General features: G+C 44.0%; 1 protein-coding gene across 1 annotated transcript; it reads left to right on the forward strand.

Moving 5' to 3' along the window:
* Positions 1 to 2,161: 2,161 nt before the first annotated feature.
* Positions 2,162 to 25,486, forward strand: LOC137413164 (protein mono-ADP-ribosyltransferase PARP12; the record flags this gene model as incomplete). Its single annotated transcript, XM_078769557.1, has 6 exons — positions 2,162 to 2,306; positions 4,649 to 4,913; positions 15,356 to 15,484; positions 17,611 to 17,737; positions 23,183 to 23,357; positions 25,226 to 25,486. Coding segments are annotated over 6 exons (961 nt in total), but the record flags the coding sequence as incomplete, so codon positions are not given.

Consider the following 25,486-nt stretch of genomic DNA (forward strand, 5'->3'; position numbering starts at 1 on the left):
TCTTTTTCTCTCTCTTTCTCTCTCTTTCTCTCTCTTTCTCTCTCTTTCTCTCTCTTTCTCTCTCTCTTTCTCTTTCTTTCTCTTTCTCTTCTCTTTCTTTCTCTCTCTTTCTCTCTCTTTCTTTCTCTCTCTTTCTCTCTCTTTCTCTCTTTTTCTCTCATCTTTTTCTCTCTTTTTCTCTCTTTCTCTCTCTCTCTCTCCATTGTAAGGAGAAATATTAATTAGGCAGAATATGGCTGGTTGCACAAGCCAACTCGCAGGAACTGCAATCTGCCCTCTGGAAAAAGAATTGGGCTACACTCCACAATGTCTGATATTGATTGGTGTGTGCGCGTGCGTGTTTCGGTCATGTTTTTATCGTCAAATTTTCAACAAACCTTTATAATGAGAATATGAAGAAGACTATTTAATAATTGGGTCAAATGGGCAAAGTTACAGTGAGTACAAATCGCGCTTATTAGCCTATCAGCCACTGTGCAATAAGAGACGGCTGAGTTTTTTATCGCTTCTGTATTTCTTTCTTTTTTTTCTTTTATCCACTTGAATTTTGAGATGCTTACTAGTTTACTATTTGAGATTCTTAATTCCAACTTTGAGCATGTCAGCTGTTTGGACTATGTGATCACTGTAACCTTGCAAACATATGTATATACAGTGCATTCAGAAAGTATTCAGACCCCTTCACTTTTTCACATTTGTTATGTTGCAGCCTCATGCTGAAATCGTTTAAATTCATTTTTTCCTTCATCAATCTACACTCAATACCCCATAATGACAAAAAGAAAACAGGATTTTAGAAAGTTTTGCAAATTTATTAAAAAGAAAAATCTGAAATATCACATTGACATAAGTATTCAGACCCTTTGCTATGACACTTGAAATTTAGCTCAGGTACCTCCCATTTCTCTTGATCATCTTTGAGATGTTTCTACACCTTCATTGGAGTCCACCTGTGGTAAATTCAATTGATTGGACATGATTTGGAAGGCACACACCTGTCTGTATAAGGTCTCGCAGCTGACAATGCAAACCAAGCCATGAGGTCGAAGGAACTGCCTGCAGAGCTCAGAGACAGGATTGTGTCGAGGCACAGATCTGGGGAAGCCTACAAAAAAATTCTGCTGCATTGAAGGTTCCCAAGAGCACAGTGGCCGCCATAATTCTTAAATGGAAGAAGTTTGGAACAACCAGGACTCATCCTAGAGCTGGCCGCCCGGCCAAACTGAGCAATCGGGGGAGAAGGGCCTTGGTAAGAGAGGTGACCAAGAACCCGATGGTCACTCTGGCTGAGCTCCAGAGATCCTGTGTGGAGATGGGAGAAAACTTCCAGAAGGACAACCATCACTGCAACACTCCACCAATCTGGGCTTTATGGCAGAGTGGCCAGACGGAAGCCAAACACTTCAATCTTGGTTTCATCAGTCCCACAGAATCTTGTTTCTCACAGTGTGAGAGTTCTTTCGGTGCTTTTTTGCAAACTCCAAGCGGGCTTTCATGTGTCTTTCACTGAGGAGAGGCTTCCGTAAGGGGGGGAAAAAAAAAAAATCAACCCAGATGGGATTTGAATCCACAACCCCCAGCTTGGGAGTCTGATGCTTTATCCATTAGGCCATTGGGCCAGCACATTAGATGTATGTCATAACATTTTGAAGAGTTATAAAGTGTGTATATATTTTTATACATTTATTTATGTGTATATATTTATATATTGAATTTTAAAGCAAAAACTTTAGCACTTAGGTGGAATTTGTTTCGAACGCCATTAACTAGACGTATTGGCCAATGTATATTCCAGGTTTCAGCTAGTTTCAATGTATAGTCCTTGAGATATGTGCGCCAACACATTTTGGGCAGACCAGACACCAACGTGATTTCGAGGGTTTTCCTAATAAAACTCAATAATGCATAAACGGACGTTGCTGAAATTTGGAACATATTACCTCAACGTACAAAGCATTTACTTCTGATATTTGCAGCCGATTTTGTCCAGTGGAAGCCGAGAAACGTATTTTCAGTCTCCATGTTAAAGTTGCATACAGAGAAACGATCCCTTATATAAAGGAGGGGTGCTTAGCGCCTCCCTTTGATATACCTTTTTTTTTTGACTCGCTATCCTATCCTATTCTTTGACTTTGGTGAATAATTTTATTTCTTTCCACAGAGACCGTTGCAAATATGCACATAATTTGGATGAGCCTTGCACTGTTGCAAAGCTCAGCTCTCCTAGTTACGTGTTAGAGAGACCATTGAGTCAAAAGGGCCTGTTCTCCGTCCTGCTGTTAAATGACAGATGTTTGCTTCCAGAGGTGAGACGAAGTCAAGCAAGATTTACTTTGTTGTTATCAACTTTTATCCCATTAACAACTGCAACACCAAGTATAAATGACCCAAAATGATGAAGTTATTCTGGGAGATGTTCTCCATTCACCTTGACGAGCTTCTCGTAGGTGAAACTTTATTGCTGCCATGTTAATGTCGAGTGCCACATTAATTTTATGATTTCCACCCTTTCACGCAAGCATCTTTTTCTTGGTCTTTCTTGATTTTTGTTTTCACACCTCTGTTTATTAGTCCTATATCATTTCTCTTCCACATCCCTCTTTCAGTTTACAACTTTTCTGCCCTTCTTGTTTCGTTTTTACTTTGATCTCCATAAATATTCATAATGAAATCGTGGTCATCTAATAATTTGCCCCTCGTTGAGAAAGTCCCATTCACTTGCCATTATTAGACAGATAGCCTTTGCACAGGCAGGTGCTACCAGACAGAGGAAATTTCATTCACTGATTTTTGTTTCTTACTGATTTTTCTTACACACAGATGTTTCTTATGGTCACAATTTTTTTTAATGCCTATGGCTGCTGGTTTCTTCAAAAAAATTTTTTAGAGGTGTAGCTGTGCTGCTGATGCAGTGCTCCTTGTTGCCAGTAAGCTGGTACTCATTTTGCCGACCTCGGAAGGATAACAGGCTGAATCAACCCACCTGGTGCTAATTAAATGGCACAGCAGGGACTCAAACTCAAGACCCTAATATTATAAGCCAGCCACTTTAAACATTAAGCCAACTCCAGGCATTAATACCAGTTGATTTGGCTTGAGAATAATTTTGAATGTCCTTACCTTTTCAAAGGTAAATTGTCACAGTAGTCATCTGTGGAAAAAGTTAGTGATGCACACACGTTCTTGCAGTTGTTAAATCCCATGTCTGTGATTGTGTTACGGTTAGGGTTAATCAAAAATAAGCCCTATCATTCTTTTACTGTGTTTATAGATAACTTCCCATACCCTCTGAGATGAATTTTTGTTTTTACTCGTGTGAACAGGCACTTGTGCTTTCAACACTTATAATCCCCTTTATAAAACCCATTTACACCAAACATTGTTTTATTGGATTTGACATTTGGTATTGACATTGGTATTGACATTTTGACATTTTGAGTGCAGACAAAGTTTGCAGTTGTCCTGTGTTTGAAAGCCTCAGAATACTCTAAATTTGATAGACAACGAAAGACGGTGGCACATTTACAATTATGATTGAAAAGTTTTATTATGGATAAAGCAATAAATATTTGATTCCTTCAACATCTGCTAATGTTAATGTATCAAGAACTCTATGGAAATTGAAAATGGTAATACTGTACAGTACAAGTTTCCCCCCAAGCTTAGTGACTGTGTGTGTTTTATCTAGCAATATTGTGTTGTGTCATGTATGCTCATCTGTATGTCCCGTAGCTCCACTACGAGCCTCGGATCATGTACAAAAATATGAAAAATAAAAATCTAATTGGTGTGTTTATCCAATAAAACAATGTTTGGTGTAAATGGGTTTTATATATAGAATATATATATTCTATATATATATAGAAGATATATATATAGAATATATAGAATTTTATATATAGAATTTATATATAGAATTTAGAATATATATAAAACCCATTTACACCAAACATTGTTTTATTGGATAAACACACCAATTAGATTTTTATTTTTCATATTTTTGTACATGATCCGAGGCTCGTAGTGGAGCTACGATACACACACATGGACATACAGACGATCATACATGACGCGACGCAAGACTGCTCGACAAAACGCACACAGCCACTAAGCTTTGGGGAAGTGCTGTCACTTCCCAGGGCACTCTGGGTATCAGTGACGTCACAACAATGGCAACAATGTTTTGGGGTTTTTTTTAAAATACATTTTTGATCTGAAGCTCGTAGTGGAGCTACAGGACATACAGATGAGCATACATGACACAACACAATATTGCTAGATAAAACACACACAGTCACTAAGCTTGGGGGGAAACTTGTACTGTACAGTATTACCATTTTCAATTTCCATAGAGTTCTTGATACATTAACATTAGCAGATGTTGAAGGAATCAAATATTTATTGCTTTATCCATAATAAAACTTTTCAATCATAATTGTAAATGTGCCACCGTCTTTCATTGTCTATCAAATTTAGAGTATTCTGAGGCTTTCAAACACAGGACAACTGCAAACTTTGTCTGCACTCAAAATGTCAATACCAAGAACAAATTGAATGATCAATGCAAGTATTATGTTTTTGCTAAGAATAAAACAAATAATGCTGGCTAAGAAGTTGACATGCATTACGTGTTTTGTCTGGATCACAGATCTGCTCTCACTATAACACTGGCGATGGTAGTTATGGCAACTGCTCATTTCAAGGCAAGTGTACAAAGTTGCATGTCTGCCGTCACTTCATACTGGACGACTGCAAATACGGCGACAGCTGCAAAAGATCTCATGACCTCCTTGCACCAAACACCAAGAAGCTGCTGAAAAACAAAGGCTTTGGAGATCACATGACAGATTTGTTGGAGAAGCTGCGTAAAGTTGCCCACATGCAAGATGCAACACGAGCGGACGTAGCTACCGGTAGATTTTCATCATTCTCATGCTATGCTAATAACACTTCCTTCTACACACACCTTTTCCTCTGCCATGTTAATTTTATTACTTTTTTGGCTTGATATTAGCACACCATAGTCTAATAATAATGTGAGTCGAAGAAGAACCACCTTTCGAGGCCATTTTTCCCTGCAGAGCAGGGGTTGGCCTTTTTTGGGCACCGTGGTCCCATTTTTGAAGCAATGTTTTACAGCCGGATGCCCTTCCTGCCGCCAACCCTGTTAGTCACCTCTTGCGACAAACACAGAATTACCAGTGATATGGTACTCAATGTGCCGACCTCGGAAGGATGACAGGCTGAGTCAACCCCCCTGGCGTTAATTCAGCGATCGACCGGAATTCAAACCCAGGATCCTAGGATCCCATGCCAGCTCCCTAACCGCTAAACCAGCACCCTAACCGCTAAGCCAACACCTGGCTTCTAATTATAATGTGAGTCCTTTAATTTATTTGATATGCCATGGACTAGTCATGGTATTTGTGATTGTTTCAGGTGTTGATTAAAACGCCATGGGCTTCACCCTTTGTCTTGTGAAGAAAGAGCTTGTACATATCACATGTAGAACAGGCATTCAAATATATCATTATTCTTTCACTTGAATTACATCTTGAACATTAAGAGGTAATGGACAAAGCAAGACAGTATATGAAATTAGAACTTGGAATTGTTTTTCACAAACATAGAAGTATCAGGCATATTTTTGGCGTACAATTTTATACGTTTTTCCCTGAAAGTCTGGGCCTCAACTTGAACTCAGAATCGACTTATCTATGTTTTAAGACATTTAATTGTGTAAATTTAAAATCAATAAAGAATAAATGAAATACACAAATAGCCAACGAGAAAGCATCTGAAAATGTAAAGGCCATCCGCGTCTGCTTTGTATTTGGACTTCTTCTTCCTAAGCTAAACATGACAAACAGCTAAGCCAAATACAAATTGCATATTTTAGATGACCTTGACATTTTGACCTCAAAAGCAATAGGCTTCAGTGACCCAATAAGCAAACCTGCTACAATTTCAAGTCAATCAGATGGAAATTGACAATTTTGTGACCTTTGACTTGAAAACATACTGTGAAGAGAACCAGGTTGAGATGGTTTGGTCATGTGTTGAGGAAGGATGAAAGTGACTGGTTGAGAAGAGTGATGGAAATGAATGTAGAAGGAAGTAGAGGATGGGGAAGACCGAGAAAGACTTGGCTAAAGGTGGTGGAAGAAGAAATGCGGGCAGGGGGGTTAACAAGGGGAGATGCAGAAAATAGGGCAAAATGGAGAAGATTGTCATGGGGACCGCAAGGCTAACCCCTGCTCTAGCAGGGAAAATGGCCTTAAAATGCCTGTTGTTTGTTTGTTTGTTGACCTGAAAACAATCGGCTTCTCTCCTTTTATTGGTGAACTAATTCTGTAAACCAATATGCAAATTCTTAAAATTTCATGTCAATTGGATTAAAATTGACGATTTAATCTGGTGTTGACCTTTGACCTTTTGAACAGATTATTAATTTGTCTTCTCCATATTCTCATAATAACGCTTTGTTGAGAATTTGATGACAAAACTCAAATAGTAGAAAAGTTACGATGCAAACTCAAAACGCAGATTCCCCTCTGCGTGGGGAATGGGCTAATTAAGTTAAATGAACAGTTACAGGGGTACTCACCAAAATGTTGGGATTGGGGGAGATGCTGATGTGGTTGAGATGGGTTATGGGAAGGGAGATCAAGCCTTCCTTTCTGGGATGGACTGCTCCAATACTTTGTGGGCTGTGGAGGTAAGCCCAGAGTGATACTGCGCTCCTCTAACCCTGATCGGCCTTTCAGATGAGTCACGTGGCGAATCTGGAATCGATAAATCTCTGATCGAGCCATCAAATGATTGTGCGTCAAATCTGAAGTGGAGAGGTCATCACTGAGGTGCCACGAGGTTGTCTAATCAGAGTTGCCGGGAATTAATACGAGGCGAAATCTTGTGTTGAGAAAACCAAGAAGGATAATCATGGCTGCAAAGCTAGGTAGACAAACATTGAGAGCTTGTACTGTACAGTATTACCATTCCCCATTTCTACATTATGAAATCTTGTCTGATTGAGATCTCCTTTTTTCACGTGATTTTGAGGTCAGAGGGGTCAATTCACTCCCGCCAATATGTCAGTTAGTAGGCGATGTTGCTACACACTCGATCTCCTAAGACCGCCCGGAACCCCAACACCCTTCAGACACCTAAGACTCTGTAGACTCCTAAAACCCATAGACCCCATTACACCCTTTAGATCCTCTTAAACCCTTTAGAACTCCGAAGACCCTTAGATGTCTTTCTACTCTTTAAACCATCACCTTTCAGACCTTTTAATACCCTGTAGATCTATTTGACCTTTAGACCCTTTTTATACGTTGTATGACTCTTTAGACCCCTTCAGACAATTCCGACACTTCAGACCTTAAATTACACCCTTTAGACCCCTTCGACTTTTTCAGACCCTTTCATCAATTTAGACCATTTCGACCTCTCAGACCCATTTAGACCTTTTCATACCTGTCAACTTTTAGGGTTTAGATTTGACCTTTACAACTTTTCAGACTTTTGACCTTTACACATTTACAACTAGACCATTTAGACCTTTCATTTAGTATATCCTTCCATTTAATTGCCACACAAAATATACCACACAAAACAAGTGCTGATGAGGATCTGCAATCTCTGATTGCTCTTTCTTGTTTACCTATGTTTCTGCCTTTGTTTGCACGAACATTGATTTTTTTTTTAATGATTTTTTTTTCTTTTCTTTTTTAGGAGAGAAAAGAGGACACCTATAAAGTTGACATGCGTTCGCATTTGCCTGCTCAGCACATTAACATAATTTATTCTGTCTAAGGCAGTTCACAACGACCACAAGCCTATAACCTCCCATGTGATGTGACGGTATGGTTCACCATTCCTGTCTCGTTGAGTTTGTTGGTGTGTGTTCACAAATCAAACTCTAGGGTTTTTTGTTCTTCAGTTTGTTTTGATTTAAATCTTTCATATCATAGTGAGCGTGATAGACACGTTGAAATCCACAGGCCGGGCCATCATTCACATGCCCAGCAAGGCAAAATGGTGGATTATTCTTCTTCGTCTTCTTCGTCTTCTACTTCTCCAATACTACAAATACAATTTTGATGAAACTTGACCACAACCTTCATCACCCATGATCTACTAAAGTTTGTTCATGGCATTAAAAAAGTATAAAACAAGGACACTCCAAGGACTTCCAGGAAAGAAGTTGGTATTTCAAAGAAGTGGATCTGGGGTGAAATTAGCGGGGGTAGAAAAGATCAAGGTTTTGGATGGGGGAAGATAATAGATGGTGGTGAACATCTGTTTTAAAGACCTGGATGGAGGAGAGGGATTGAAGAGAGTGAGGGAGTTTGTTCCAGAGGTGGGAGAAAAGAGGAATGAAGGAGTGAAGGTGAGCAGAGTCTTGATTTTGGCAGTTTAACCATAAGAGGGTTGCAGGCAGATCTTGTGCGACCTGTAGGAATATTTGGGGGACAGAGCCCAGAGAGAGCTGGGGGCGCAGGGCCGGAGAGTTGTCGGTAGAAGACAGAAAGACCACCAACCTGCCTGCGGTGAGTAAGTGAAAGGCCCTCGGAGTTAGCTTCATCGCGGGAGATTCCAATGGTTCTGAAAGCTTTGGTTTCAACAGCGTGAAGCCGAGCTAGGTGTGAGGCAGGAGCACTGGCCCAGAGGGGAGAACAGGATTCCATTGAGCCGCGGATGATAGCCTTTTATGTGGTGAGGAGCTCAGGTGTGCCAAGGGAGGACTTTACACGATGAAGGATGCCCAGTCGGCGACTGGCTTTGGAGGCCAGATTGGAAATGTGGTTTTCGCAGGAAAGATCATGGCAGATAGTGAGACCCAAAAGCTTGAGTGACAGAACTTCTTGGAGAGGATTGTTGAGAAAGTAGATGGGAGGGTTGTCCAGTCAGTCTTTTCGGAGAGACATAGTAAGAGTGTGAGATTTGTCAGGATTGAAAGACATGTACCATTTGTTTTACCAGTCTGTGATTTTGTCCAGGTCTGCAGAGAGTGAGGAGGCTGCAGACTGCCGATCTGAGGGATGAGGAATGGAGCGGCAGAGAGTGGAGTTGTCAGCAAAGAGGTAGAGAGGATTTTCAAGAGAGTCAGAGAGATCATTGAAGAAGACCAGAAAAAAGCACAGGCCCCAGAACACTGCCTTGGGGAACTTCAGCCTGAACAGGAAGGGGAGATGAGAGAAACGGACTCAGGGCCACACATTGACTACAACTAGAGAGGAAGTCCGCAAGCCATGTGTGGAGATTTCCATGGATACCATAGGAGGAGAGTTTGGTGAGCAGAGCGGGGTGCCAGACCGTATCGAAGGCACGTGATATGTCAAGGGAGAGAGCTCTAATTTCTTGTTTGGCATTGAGGACCTCCATCCATTGTTTAGACAGCAGAAGCAGCATGTCCAGAGTAGAGTGACCTGGTCTGAAACCAAATTGATGGTCAGAGATCAAGCCATTAGAGAAGAGGAAAGATTTCATATCCAAAGCAATGATGGATTCCATGACTTTGCTGATATTTGGGAGAAGACTGATTGGTCTGTAGTTGCAAGGATCTGTTTTTGCACCTTTTTGTGTAAAGCAGTGATGTTGGCCCATTTCCAAGCTGATGGCAGATGACATTGAGCAAAAGAGAGGGTGAAGAGAACAGAGAGAGGGAGTGAAAGAGCGGCAGAGCAGGATTTTAGGACCCGTGGGCTGATGAGATCAGAGTCGAGGGTTGACAGAAACTTCTCCACCTTGTCAGGAGAAAAGGACACAGAGTCCAGGAGCAGCTGGGTACGACTGGGTATGGTGGGTAGAGAGAGGGATGGGTTTGGGACACAAGATTTAGAGGCAAACACAGAGTTGAGACATTCAGCTTTTTCACGAGCGGAGTCAGCTGTGTAGCTGTTTGAGGTAAGGGAGGGGATGGAGGGGGAACAAACACCAGGAACAGATTTGACCAGATGCCACTAGGATTTGGAAGAGGGAGACAGGTTTGAGAGTTCAGTCTTAAGAAAGGAGAGATATTGTTTCCTGGCTCTCCTGAGGGTGGACACACACTTGTTTCGGGCTTTGTGAAAGGAAATAAGATTTCCTTCTGTTGGATTTGCTTTCCAGGAGGTGAAGGCAAGTTGTTTCTGGGCAACTGCCTCACCACGAGAATCCGTGAACCATGGACGGGAGGAAGGGTATGACAACTGAAGACGAGATGGGATAAATCTGTGCATGAGAGAGAGCAATTTACTTTGGAAGAATTCCCAGGATGAGTTGCTGTCAGAGGCGGTAGAGATGGGAGATCAGTCCAGATGATTGATGGCTGCTTGAAGACCGTGCCAGTTAGCCTGAGTGAAATGCCAGACTCAGACGCTGAGGAAGCTCACTGAGAATGGTCAAAGAGATGTCCACTTTAACAAGCACATGATCAGATGAGCCGATTGGAGCAGAAGATGAGCAGCAGACATTTGCAGGGAAGTGAGTCATAACCAAGTCTGGAAGAGAAGATGCTCCGTTGACTGAGATCCGGGTTGGGAAATTGACAGATTGTGTCAGTCCCAGTTAGTCGCAGAAGTCCTTTGCTGAGGAGCCACGGCTGGTGAGAGAGGTACCCACACCCAGCCAACTGGCATGGTGACAATTGAAATCGCCACATATGAGGAAGAGAGAGTTGGCATGAGTAGATAGAAGTTGGTCCATATTATCAGACAGCGAGATGTAGTTTGAGTCATCACTGTTTGGTGGACGGTACAACACACATATGAACAAAAGGTGGGAGCGAAGGGGAAGCCGTAGCCAAAGGTATTCCTGGGGGTGAGGTGGAGAGAGGGCAGTGCAGGGTGGGTGAGGAAGAGTTTTTTTCATATAGATAGCAACCCCACCTCCAGGACGAGGCTCAGGTCTATCATACCGGAGGAGGGAGTAACCCAGGAGAGATATTAAGGAATCAGAGACATCCTGAAGGAGGAAAGTTTCTGTTAAGCAGATCAAGTCTGGTTTGTCAGAAGCAACATGTATGGAGAGATCAGTCAAGTTTGAGAGAAGGCCCTGGATGCTTGAGGTCCATACCGTTAATGAAGAGGAAGGGGGAGCATCGGATACAGAACAGGGGGGGGGGGGGGGAGGGGTAGGGTCAGATGTGGAAGATGTGGAAGAGGAGGAAGAGGTAGGGAGAGCTGTTGAAAGTGTGTCAGATTTCAGAATAGCTCGGAGAAAGGAAAGGATGGGGCGGACAAAAGGTTTGATGGTTATTGGGTGAGGCACAGTGAGGTGTTATTTGAGGGGGGGTGGGGGCAGAGCAAGGAAGAAGGTTGGGGGAGATGGAGGTGAGAGTTGGAAGGGGGAAGAAGCGGGGAGGACGCTTTGAGGAGGTGGGGTGAGAGGGGGGAAATGGAGAAAAAACAAACATTTATTGCAAAATGAGTTTCTTGTGACCTTCGAGTCAGAGATACATTTAAGTACACTGGAGGGGGGGGGGGGGTGGAGGGTGAAGTGCAGGTGAGTTTAGGGAATGTAGAAAGGAGGAACTGTAGGAGATGGAATTTTTTTTGGAATGAATAGATTTGGTGAGCAAGGCGAAAGCAACCTTTTAAAGAAGAAAAAAGTGTTATAATATACGACAGAATACAGCACTTCAGGGGAAAGTTTAAACACATTTAAATTGAACAGTGAAAACTATCTGGGGGAATGGGGGTGAAACACGTGGTCAAAGAACAAACGAACGAAAAGAACAAAGAAGGAAATGTTTTTGTTTTGTTTTTGAGTTAAGATTTCAAACAAGGAAGTAACTGAGGAAACTAGGAGCTGAGGAAACAAGGAAGACTGGGAAAAAACTGAGAACGAAATTAAATGGACCGCAATCGACCGCTGAGAGAAAACAAAGCCTCAAGGTAGGAAGCTTTAAGAACTAGACCGCAAATAACACGGCACAAAATAATCGACTATTTTATACAGGTATGAAAGATTAACACCGAGAATCTTCCTAGGGACACACTATAGGTACACACACGTAAGATAAATAGTTTCGACAAAAATACAATTGTGAACAATTACTTAACATCGAGCGAGCGTGGAGAGCGTGGACAGCTTCAAAAAAACCGTGACCTCCCTGGCAAGAGCTCCACACATAAACATATGCACATAAACAATGGCAATGTTTTGGCTTCATTACATAACCTGAGTTGTTATTTTTTTCGAGGCATCGAGCAATCAAGCCAGCGTTTTGTGCCTATGCACCGCCCACCTTTTTGAAATTATTTCTGAAGCAATGGAGGCTGTGCTTATTCATCGTAGGTTTGTTCATTTCACATTCACGCCTCAATCACACCAAATTAATCCAGCCTAACATTTTGACCCATACATGTTTAAAATCCAATTTCGACCCGTTCCCATTTCCCATTCCCTCATGGAAAATAATGCATCGGACGTAATCCATAACATTGTCTGTATAATTCTCAGTGTTTTGTTGAGTTTTGTGCACCTGTCATGATTGTATCATAAAGGCTTATTAAAAGCTGATATACTTGATTATTTGATTTTATTTTATTACTGGCCAGGGACACCAGTAGTGATCTTTTTGGATTTGGATTCTACTTTTTGTATCGACTTTTGTTTCTCCCATGAACGTCATTGTCTCCTTTGTTCTTGCAAATTTTAGACCCGTTCCCACGTAGCCCAAGGCCATGCTATCGGCCCAAGTGTACACAAGTTTACAGGGAGAGGGGAGAGACAGGGGAAGGAGAGGGGAGACAGGGGAAGGAGAGGGGAGACAGGGAAGGAGAGGGGAGACGGGGGAAGGAGAGGAGAGGGGAGACGGGGGAAGGAGAGGGGAGACAGGGGAAGGAGAGGGGAGACAGGGGAAGGAGAGGGGAGACAGGGGAAGGAGAGGGGAGACAGGGGAAGGAGAGGGGAGACAGGGGAAGGAGAGGGGAGACAGGGGAAGGAGAGGGGAGACAGGGGAAGGAGAGGGGAGACAGGGGAAGGAGAGGGGAGACAGGGGAAGGAGAGGGGAGACAGGGGAAGGAGAGGGGAGACAGGGGAAGGAGAGGGGAGACAGGGGAAGGAGAGGGGAGACAGGGGAAGGAGAGGGGAGACAGGGGAAGGAGAGGGGAGACAGGGGAAGGAGAGGGGAGACAGGGGAAGGAGAGGGGAGACAGGGGAAGGAGAGGGGAGACAGGGGAAGGAGAGGGGAGACAGGGGAAGGAGAGGGGAGACAGGGGAAGGAGAGGGGAGACAGGGGAAGGAGAGGGGAGACAGGGGAAGGAGAGGGGAGACAGGGAAAGGAGAGATGGGAGTGAGGGAGAGACGGGAAGGAGTTGGAGAGAGTAGATATGGGATGTGGATCCTATGCTAGCTTTTCGCATCACTTGGGACGGGTACTCTTCCCAGTAAGTACACTATGATGCAAAAATATTTTGGCGTCAAAGATCAGAGGCCATGTCAAGTAAAAATGTGATACATGAGAACAGCTGAAGGGGTTTAAATCAAACTTGGTACAAGTATGTATAATTATGTAATAATGTGGGCGGAGGCATATCGGTTGACGTCCCAATGTTGAAGAGTGCCGTTCTAGTTCCAATATACAATTGCTGTACTTGTAATTAGTATGGGTTTTTTCCCCTTATTATATGTTTAGTTGGCATTAAAAAAAATAGTGATATATTGGACTATTGTATCTTGTTAGGAGAACCTTTTTTTTACACCCCCCACATTATTTAAAGTCAACTTGGCTGGGACATATTTTCATTTCTATTTATTCATATTTGCAGTTTCCTTGCAATCCCGTCCATTTGAGATGAATTTGTTTTGCGACACTGCAAAACTTGCCTCAAATATATGTCATTATAGAGGCAGGCTTATCATTGGGGCCAAAAATGCAGTTCTTTAATCCCTACAAAACCTAGGTTTGGCCCAAGATAGAATACCAGGCTCATCTCTAGGGCGGTGCTCATCTTTTTGTTCACATTCTTGAATGCATCCAGGCCAAAGTTGTCAGATTGATTGACAACAGCTGCTTCCCAATAAGCTTCAGCTTCTGACTCACTTTGGAGCTATTTAATCGTCTGTTTGCTTTATTGTGATTACCATGGTTGCTTTTCAGCAGAATTAGCTAGTGTCATCCCTTCTCCAATGGTTGACTCTCGACAAACTTGCTTGGCCTATACACGTCAGCAGTGCCGGGTTTACAATGACACCTTGGCACCAGGCCGACAACCAAGAGGGTTTTTTTTTTAAGTGTACACCGCGATCCTCTTTTTTAATTGCTACCATTATCCCACCTTTATTGTGAGGTTGGCTGGGGGAAGCTTAGCCCGAGTCTTCACGAATCGGCTGGCCAAGCGTGAGGTTCGACTAGATCGCACAGGAATTTGCAATTTGTCCATTGTGCCGGCGATGAATCCTCGATTAATCGAATGCTGGCAGATCGGACGTTCGTTTAACGTCCATCCGAGGGATGGCACACATTGATGAATCACCCTGGCTGAGTTTATAGCTGGGTCAGAATCAAACCCAGTCTAGACAGCCAAAAGGCGAATGTACGTAGCTCTAGGCCATCCTATCGACCCAAGTGTACACATCGTGATACATTTCAATAAATACGTATATAATTTAATGCTATAATCTGTATAGAATATGTGTAGAACTTAGTGGGATCAGCAAATGGCAGGCTGTTTTATCCACTGGTTTATTTATGTTTTCATTTGTTATTTATTTTATGGACACTTATGTACATGTCCTTCTCCCCTCGGGCTACCATTGCTGTTACCCTAGTGGCTGCCACCTCCATCTGAGATTTAAACTTGTAAATATTGTAAATAAAACTTGTATACAGCTGTGTGCTTGCTACTAGACAACTTCTGTGTAGATCCCCTGTCTTTTGCAATGGTGCCCCAAATGGAGGCCCACAAATTTGTTTGTTGCCAGGCCCACAAAAGGTTAATCCTGCTCTGAAAGTCGGCCATACCATGCCACCCTGCATACCTGTAGCCCTGCAAGTCAGCCATACCATGCCATCCTGCATACATATAGCAACATGCATTCTCTTTCATTCCCAACACAGTTAGACATATGATTTACCCTCCTCAGATTTTTCCTTTGACCTACAACCTCCAATTCCTTAGGATTCAAATTCACTGATTTTTCTCACATTATTTCTTACTGCCCTACTTTCTTACTACTTCTGTTGCCACTTTCGTGACGTTGGGCTTGCTCCCATACACTACAATGACACATTAAAATGTGTGAGCAGTCACCATTGTAGTGATCTAGACATAAGACTCCCACCATGTGGTTAAATAACTGGGTATCCTAAACCTATGCCAGTTTTAAGTGCAGAAAAATGATTTGTTTGTTTTTTATTCAGGAGCTACAAGTAACGATTCTCAAATGGTGGCCAATATGGCAGCGATGTCTGTTTCACCTGACTCTGAGAACAACACAGAAAAAGATGAGATCTGCCTCTATTATCTGCGGAAGCACTGCCAATACAAAGGTAAGTAATGGTTAAAAAACAGTGGATAACCATTTTATCTTCTGCCACTTCCTTTTTATTTTTCGTCTAACTTTACCAGTTATTTTTAAAATTCAGACCCACTAGAGTGGGCTCAAACTTCCATGTGAGCCATAACTTGCTTTTGTATTTTGGTTATCAAATGCTGCTTTATTTGACAATTTATTTTTAACATGGTCTATGGCTGGTGGAGATGTGGCACGCACGCACACAAAAGGCACGCACGCACGCACACAGACGCACGCACGCACACAGACACAGGCACGCACACAGATGCAGGCACGCACACAGACGCAGGCATGCACACAGACGCAGGCATGCACACAGACGCAGGCACGCACACAGACGCAGGCACGCACACAGACGCAGGCACGCACACAGACGCAGGCACGCACACAGACGCACGCACGCACACAGACGCACGCACGCACACAGACGCACGCATGCACGCACACAGACGCACGCACGCACGCACGCACACAGACGCACGCACGCACGCACACAGACGAACGCACGCACGCACACAGACGCACGCACGCACGCACACAGACGCACGCACGCACGCACACAGACGCACGCACGCACGCACACAGACGCACGCACGCACGCACACAGACGCACGCACGCACGCACACAGACGCACGCACGCACGCACGCACACAGACGCACGCACGCACGCACACAGACGCACGCACGCACGCACACAGACGCACGCATGCACGCACACAGACGCACGCACGCACGCACACAGACGCACACAGACGCACGCACGCACACAGACGCACGCACGCACACAGACGCACGCACGCGCACAGACGCACGCACGCGCACAGACGCACGCACGCGCACAGACGCACGCACGCGCACAGACGCACGCACGCGCACAGACGCACGCACGCGCACAGACGCACGCACGCGCACAGACGCACGCACGCGCACAGACGCACGCACGCACACAGACGCACGCACGCACACAGACGCACGCACGCACACAGACGCACGCACGCACACAGACGCACGCACGCACACAGACGCACGCACGCACACAGACGCACGCACGCACACAGACGCACGCACGCACGCACAGACACACGCATGCACGGACGCACGCATGCACACGCACGCGCACACACACGCACACACGCACGCATGCACACGCACGCGCACACACACGCACACACGCACGCAGACGCACAGACACACGCACGCACACAGACGCACGCACGCACACAGACGCACGCACGCACACAGACGCACGCACGCACACAGACGCACGCACGCACACAGACGCACGCACGCACGCAGACAGAAGCACGCACGCACGCACACACACAGACACATATACACAGACGCACGTACAGACGCACGTACAGACGCACGTACAGACGCACGTACAGACGCACACACGGACGCACGTACAGACGCACGTACAGACGCACACACGGACGCACATACAGGCATACAGACAGACACACACACAGACACACACACAGACACACACACACACACAGACACACACACAAGCAGACACACACGTAGACAAGGACATGACAACACCAGTCTTGAATAGACAAACACAACCATTAACTTCTGCAGGAACTTTGAGTATGGGCAACGCCATTTTTTTTAATGGCATGTTGCTCTGTGGAGTCAGTGGGGACATTTTAAGATAAATTTCCCCTCCACATGTGATTTCAACCCTTAGGATTTATCCATGCTCTGTCCTCTAAGCACTGAGTGTCGAGCGATCCAGCAGCACATCCCATTTTTAAAGTCTTTGGTATGACTGGGACAGATCACAATTCAACTGCTGACCTCTTCGGCTCAGAGCTGGGATGCTAGTCATTGTGCCAGAATCTGGTTGTTATGTCGTGTCATTGTTACATCACAGTCAAAGTTAAAGACAACTGAATTTTCCAAAAATAATAATTATTAGATCTGATTATTGTAAAAATTTGTAATTGTAAAATAAAATAAAAAAATCCAATGTTCCAGTAATTTATGTGGGATCAGCCATGTTTTTCCTTTGTACGTTCCCGATTGATTTTGAAACACCACATGCTTGTACATAATATGTAAACATTTTATATATTTTTTTGTAAATGCAGACAAGTGCCAGTGTATGCACTTTGACCTGCCATATCGTTGGCAATGGCATCCATGGGGGTGGGACTGGAGGGACATTCCCAAAATGGAAGAGGTGGAGAAGGACTTCTGCAACCCTGACTTTGATAGGTATTCTTCCTTTTGCTAAGCACATCACAAACATTATACAGTTAAAGTTTATCACTCAGTACCGTAATTTCTTATTAGGTTACTTAATCTGAAAATGGGTGTTATTAAATGTATTTATTATCTTAAATAGGTGGGCAGAATGGCCACGTGTTGACTATGAGAGGAGAGGAAGTCCGCCGTCTACACTTTGTCTGAATCTCGGCCCAGCTATAAAATGTCATCCCAGGTGTTTCACAGCCAGGGTGATTCATCAATTTGCATGCCGTCCCTCGGATGGACATTAAACTGGGTGTCCTGTCTGCCAGCATTAGTTTGTGGATGTTAAAGATCCCATGGTGTCCTTTGTGAAGAGTAGATGAGCTATTGCCAGTACCCTTACTAAATTCCAAATTTCTGCCCTAACTTAGAGGGCATTGTTACATTTACACCACAGCTACTCCTTCAGCCAATGATGCTACCCCGCAGGTTTGTGCTACACACTCAAGAAAAAAAGAGGAAGATTTGTTTGACTTTGCATTCCTAAACCGCTTCATGGAATGAGTTGAAAACTTGTGGTTGTACTTGGTGTGCACGGAAAAGATTGAGGCGATTACAATTAAATTAATCGTTGAGGGGCACAAATTCTCTAAGTGAATGTGCATCATATAGCGCCACCCACTGAAAGCCGGGATTGCAATACTTAATCGGCTGCAGAGAGGTCGGCTGCAGAGCCTTGGAGAAGGATGGAAGACTTTTTTTTTTAAATTATTGGAGCTACACCATGGGGAGGGATGGCTGGGAGGACAGTGACGCCCAAAAAAGCAGTGGCTAATGAAGGGACCCACTGCCCACAAAGACGGTCCTAGAGATTACGAGTGTCTTGACTGCGCTAATGTGCACCAGTTGGACCTTGAACTTCAAGAGAGCAACATTGCTCTCATCCCTCTCTCGCATCCCTCTCTCTCATCCCTCTCTCTCATCCCTCTCTCTCATCCTCCTCTCTTGACCCTCTCCCTCATCGCCATTGCTCCATGGTGTGCGGCGACCTGCACGCTACCAGCTTTGGGCTTGCTTGCCTTGCCTGCTCCTTTGTTGTGTGAATCCGGTATTTTGCGTCATTGTGGGTTATTTCTTCTCGTTGTACATTAAATTGTGTGTGCCCCCCCCCCCCCTGACTCGTTTGTCCTTTGACCGCCTGGTCTGTTCCAGTTATTTATTATTGGTGTCTTATCTCTCCCCTCTATATACCTTGTAAATAAAACAAAACCCCCACTTTAATGATAAGAAATGTGTTCCCATCTTTTTGCCTTTCACGCGTGTACCACCGCCAGGTTCAGCTACGTTAGTGTGAATCTTGGGGATTCGTGGCAATATTAAACACAGTAGCTATAAACCCTGCGTTGGTCCTTTGCGGGGGTCCTGTACCCCGGGCGCAGATGGTCTGTGTTAATGGAACCCTCTGACGTGTCAATATAAAACGTGATACATGAAATGGTAGTTTTGATCTTGCATTTTCAGATTGTCGCATTTGTCAACTGTTCACATTTACTCCTGTGTTAACCTTCAATGACTGAAGAAGGTGGGGGATGGTTACTATGCAGCTGTGATTGGTTAACTTCCCGGTGTGTACCCTGGTTTAGAATAGGTACACCGTATCCCTGCGTGTCGTAAAAGGCGACGAAAAGGGTTGGCGTCAGGAAGGGCATCCGGCCATAAAACATTGCCTCAAAAAGGGAACCATGACAATTACAATTACATATGGGCAGGTTACAGCCCGATGTACCCCGTGGGGGTCCTCGCCCCCCCTCATCAAAAATCAAGGTGGGGAACCCGATAGAAGCAAGGGTGGAAATCACTCCATTTATGACGATGAAATGTCTGATGCCCCACGTGGAGATCGGTTTCTGAGATTTGGGACATGGAATGTAGGGAGAATGACAGGGAGATCAGGAGAAGTGGTGGAAGTATTGGTCAGAAGAAGAGCGGACATATGTTGTGTGCAGGAGACGAGATGGAAGGGAAGTGGTGTGAGAATGGTGAAGGGTAGGCAGGGACAGAAATACAAGTTTGTGTGGCAAGGGTACCCAGAAGGCGTGCATGGTGTTGGTGTCCTGTTTTCTGAGGAGTTTGTAGACAGTGTGGTGTGGTGAGTGTGACTAGAGTGAGTGAAAGGTTGATGGTTGTGAAAATGATGATTGGAAAGCTCTTGGTGAACGTCATCTCGGGATATGCTCTGCAGGTCGGTTGGAGCGATGAAGAGAAGGACAAGTTCTGGTGTGCAATGGAGAAGCTGATGGAAATCGTGAAAGATAAGGAAGGTGTTGTGGTAGGAGGAGACTGAAATGGACATGTAGGAAGGAGTATGGACGGTTTTGAGGGAGTTCATGGGGATTACGGATATGGTGTCAGGAATGGAGAAGGTGAAAGGATTTTGAAGTTGGCTGATGGAGCTGGTTTGTTGATTTGTAATACTCAGTTCCAGAAAGCAGATCATAAGCTTGTTACATACACGTCAGGTGGGTCGACGACAACCGTTGACTACCTGATGGTGCGTAGGCGAGATAGGGGGCACCTCCGGGACACAAAGGTGATCCGGAGGGAGGAGGCTGTTTCATAGCACCACTTGGTTGTCTGCGACATAAGGGTAAAAGGTGCGAGGAGAGCTCGGCGGGTGAAGTACCAACCGAGAATGAAGGTGTGGAGGTTGAAAGAGGTACAGTGAGGGAGGCATTAAAAGAGAGGCTGAGTATGGTAGAGGATGATGTGCTTGAGCTTGGATATCAATGAAAGATAGACTGTTGGGAGCCGTTGGTGAGGTATGTGGATGGACAAAAGGACCACCGAGGCACTCGGAAACATGTTGGTGGGATGATGAAGTTGGAAAGAGGATTGACGAGAAGAGGAAGAAGTTCAAGGAGTGGCAGAAGGCGAAGGGTACGGAGCAGAAGAGGCAGAGCATGCAAGTTATAAGGCAGCCAAGAAGGCTGCAAAGAAAGAGGTAGCAAAGGCGCAGGAGGCATATAGGAAAATGTTCGGAGAACGCTTGGATTTGGAAGAGGGTCTTCAGGATTGCAAAGCAGATAGTGAAAGAGAGGTGCGATGTGATTGGGGTGAGTTGCTTGAAGGATGAAGTGGGAGAAATCGTTGTGGACCCAGATGGAATTAAAGGAAGATGGAAGAGATATATGGAAATGCTGTTGAATGCAGAGAATGAATGGGACGGCAACATAGAGATTAACCCAGTTGTAGAACCGGCAGAGAAGATAACTGAGAAGGAAGTTGAGGAAGCTCTAAAAGCAATGAAGAGTAGAAAAGCGGGAGTGTCGACGGGAGTTGTGGGAAATATGTTGAAGGCAGCAGGAAGTTGGGGTGTGAAGAGAATGACAGAGATCTGTAATCTGGTGGTGAAAGAAGGCCGCATTCCAGGGGATTGGGAATTGAGTACCCTCGTCCCTCTATACAAGGGGAAACGTGACCCTCTGGAGTGTGGCTCGTATCGAGCAATAAAGTTATTGGAGCATGGAATGAAGGTATTGGGAAGGATGTTGGAGATGAGGATAAGGAAGAAAGTGAAGATCGACAAAATGCAGTTTGGATTTATGCCAGGAAGAGGAATGACAGGCACGCTTTTTATTGTAAGGCAGTTGCAGGAGAAGTACATGGAGAAGAGGAAGAAGTTGTTTCTTGGGTTTGTTGATCTGGAGAAAGCATTCAATAGGATTCCATGCGAAGTAGTGACATGGGCATTTTGAGGAAGTTAGGAGTGGAGGAATGGTTGATCAGAGTGGTGATGGCAATGTACGAGAGAGCGCGCACAGCAGTAATGACAAAGGATGGGAATAGTGGTGAGTTTGAGGTGAAGGTGGGAGTGCATCAGGTGTCTGTACTAAGTCCACTACTATTTGTAGCTGTGACGGAGGTGCTGGCTCAGAACGTAAAGGAGGGTTTACCGTGGGAGTTGTTGTATGCAGATGATCTGGTGTTGATTGCGGAAAGTATGGATGGACTGAAGGAAAAGATGAACAAGTGGTAGGAATGTATGGAGACAAAAGGTCTGAAGGTGAATATCGGAAAGACGAAGGTGATGGCAAGTGGTAAAGCATGTGGTGAGGTGGAAAGAACTGGGAAGTGGCCATGTGCTGTGTGCAGGAATGGTGTCTGAGTGAACTCCATTCAATGTACAATGTGCGCTGAGTGGGTTCATCAAAAATGCAGTGGTCTACGAGGGTCATTAACCAGTGTGGCAGCTACATTCAAATGTAAGGTGTGCACAGAGGGAGCTGCAGATGGAGGAAATGTTGAATTGGATCTTGGAGATGGCGTGAAGCTGGAAGGTGTGAAAACATTTTGCTACCTCTGACACATGCTGAATGGAGAAGGTGGATCAGACTCGGCAACGGATGCTAAAGTAAGATGTGCACTGGAAGAAGTTTCGGGAACTGAGTGGCGTGCTGACGAGGAGGGGAATGTCATTGAAGCTGAAGGGAAAGGTGTATGCTGCATGTGTGAGAAGTGTTATGATTTATGGGATTGAGACATGGGTAATGAACGAAGAGCAGCAACGGAGGCTGGAAAGGGTGGAAATGCGAATAGTTCGGTGGATGTGCAGAGTATCGTTGAGAGAGAGGAAGACAAATGATGAATTGCGATGTGAAAGATGATGGGAATAGAGCCTGTGATTGATGCTGTGAAGAGGAACAGGTTGAGATGGTTTGGTCAGTGTTGAGGAAGGATGAAAGTGACTGTTTGAGAAGAGTGATGGAAATGAATGTAGAAGGAAGGAGAGGACGGGGAAGACCGAGAAAGACTTGGCTGAAGATGGTGGAAGAAGAAATGCGGGCAAAGGGGTTAACAAGGAGAGATGCAGAAAATAGGGCAAAATGGAGAAGATTGTCATGGGGACCGCAAGGCTAAACCCCTGCTCTAGCAGGGAAAATGGCCTTAAAATGCATGTTGTATTGAAGAAATGGCTATTTTAACCCTGCTTTACTTCCCTTTTTAACATCTGGCCACAAGTTTCACACTTTCCCTTTGACGTTTTCTAGTTTACACCCTCTTAAAATTTCCCAGCACATGTTTGACCAGGCGTATATTATTAGATGCACTGCTAAAAATCTAGTCACGTAGGCAACCATTTAATTGCTTGGCGCTCTGGTTATTCAAGCATTCTTTAAAATTGCATAATTTTGACTTTCTTCAACCTCTGCCTTCCATCTGCACAGTTAAGACAAATAAAAACATGGTCCTACTGATGTGAACTCTGCGTTGTAATGTATTCTTTAATATCTCTCTGCCTGTGTGCTTTTCTCAATTTGTCAGTCTCTTCCATTTTGTGATTTGCTGGTTAAAAAAAAAAAAATCAGGTCATAATGTCAGTTGATTGAAAATTATAATCGGATAATTCTGCACATAATTAATGATGATTTTGAAAATTATATTTTGTTTCACCTCTGTTGTCTGTTGCAGCCACAACGGTGATAATTGCAAAGTAGACTTCCTGAATATGAAACTTGGTGGCCATCCTGTGCGGCGCTTCTCTACTGCAAACTCAATCTCCAAGCCTGGGCACTTCGTTCTCACCACTAAGTGGTGCTGGTACTGGAAAGTTGAGGATGGCTGCTGGCGAGAGTATGTTTCACAGGTGTGTCTCAAATTCTTTGGTGTTTTCAAATAGAATAGAGCACGTTTTTATTATATGATTGTGATGGTTAGAGATTATTGTGGACTACTTGTGTATTTTGGGACAGAAACTGATGCATATTCCACTCATCACTGTGGAGGAATAAAAAGTGGCTGATGGGTTTGACTTGGGTTTACTCAACACATTAATTCAATTTATCCTTGGTTACCACAATCATTCTTCAAGAAAGTATGAGATACTGTACATGGGTTGATTTAGGCACAGACTTCTGTTTAAGGAGCTCAAATCCATGGAAAAGGGTATTTGCAAAAATGTTGTTCTGGCAATATTGTCATGCGATGCAATCTTTTAAAGCTTGTACAGTCTTGGCCAAAAATATTGGCACCCTTGCACTTTCTTCAAATAATGCACCATTTCTTCCAGAAAATTGTTGAAAGTAAAAAATATTTTGGAATCCACATATGTATTTCTTTGGTTTGCAGGGGAACTAAACCAAAAAAGCTGAAAAAAATACTAAATCTTAGCTTATTCCACACAGAAATCCTAAAATGTCCCGGACAATATTATTGGCACCTTTTAGAAGTTGTTAGAAATAATTAGATTTCAAGCAGGTGATTCTCCTTTACTTTGGAATTGAACTCGCCTGTGGTGAGTTGCAGGTGCCTGCAATATAAAAATCGCTCATTCATGATGGAAACAGGAACATCAATGTCTGGAGATGGATTTGTAACTTTGAGATTGTCCATGCTTGGCTACAATCTTGTGTCTGACCTCCTCAGACAATTCTCTGGTTTTCTTTCTTTTCCCCATGCTCATTGTGGTACACACAGTGACACAAAACAGCAGAATGACTCCTTTTCTCCATTCAAACTCATTGAAAGAGTGATATTTCTGGTGGTCCAGAAACCCTGGGCACATTTTGAAGAATGATACCTGCAACAAACAACTAAGTTTATTATTGTGCTTTGGTGCAAAACGAAACATGATTACTCGTTAAACAGTCTAATCAGTCTAATATACATGAAACGGATCAATTCAAATGTTCAAACTGTTTTCCTTCATTGTCTATTATATGCACAGCTGAAGCCATGACGAAACACTGTGACACATAGTTCTGCATGTTTCATTCGTTAAGGCAGCAGTCTCATTATGGATGATTTTTTTCAAGTCTCTAAGGGTCATAGGATCCCTCGCATACACTTTGTGTTTGAGGAAAACCCCAAAGGAAGAAATCACAGTATGTTAAATCACAAGACCGCGGCAGACATTCAACCGGACCACGACGGACAATCCATTTGTCTGTAAAGTTCAAATCAAGGGCCTAGTGTACATTGGCAGCATAATGAGCAGGCGCACCATCATGCATGAACCAGATTTGGCCATCATTGCATCTAAATACATGCTGCTCCAACATTAGAAGGTAATTTGCAGCATTCACATATTCTTCGAAAAATATTGGCCCAACAATGCCTCCAGAAGAAATGCCTGCCCAGACGGACTCACTCGCTTGATACTGGACGTTGTGCTCAACAGTAAATTGTGAGTCGTCTACTGCCCATATCGCACTTTTATGACGATTCACAGAACCAGATAAAGTAAACTTGGATTCATCTGACCACAAGATCCTGTTCTGCAAATCATTGTCCATATCCATTAACCCAAGCAATGTATCACATGCCTCAACGCATCTGTCAAAATCATCCTCAGATAGTTGGTGAATTAATCTGGGTATGTATGGTTTTGCATTAAGGTCTTTTATTATTCTTTGAATCGATGATCGTCTTGTGTTGGTGACGTTTGATAAATGACGAGTTGATAATGCTTTTTACTGTCGAGTTGTTGTTGAATGACCGCTCTGCTTTCCTCAGTTTGAACAGTACGAGGCCTACTTGGTGACTGTTTTGGAAGAATGCTGCCGGTTTCATCAAACTGCTTGTTTATTCTGCCGATGGTTCTTTTGTCAATTGCGTTGGCACCCCATTCTTTAACAAGTTGTCTGTGAACTTCAGTCGAATTTCCAGATGCAGAATACAAGCGTACAGTGCAAATTTTCTGTCTCATGATATCCTCCGTCACATGAGGGCGTCTAATTCACAATGAACTGAATGACTGCAAAGACAAACGCGTGC

Source organism: Myxine glutinosa, unplaced genomic scaffold (genome assembly GCF_964187855.1).
Source record: "Myxine glutinosa unplaced genomic scaffold, kmMyxGlut1.1 SCAFFOLD_3079, whole genome shotgun sequence".
Taxonomy (NCBI): domain Eukaryota; kingdom Metazoa; phylum Chordata; class Myxini; order Myxiniformes; family Myxinidae; genus Myxine; species Myxine glutinosa.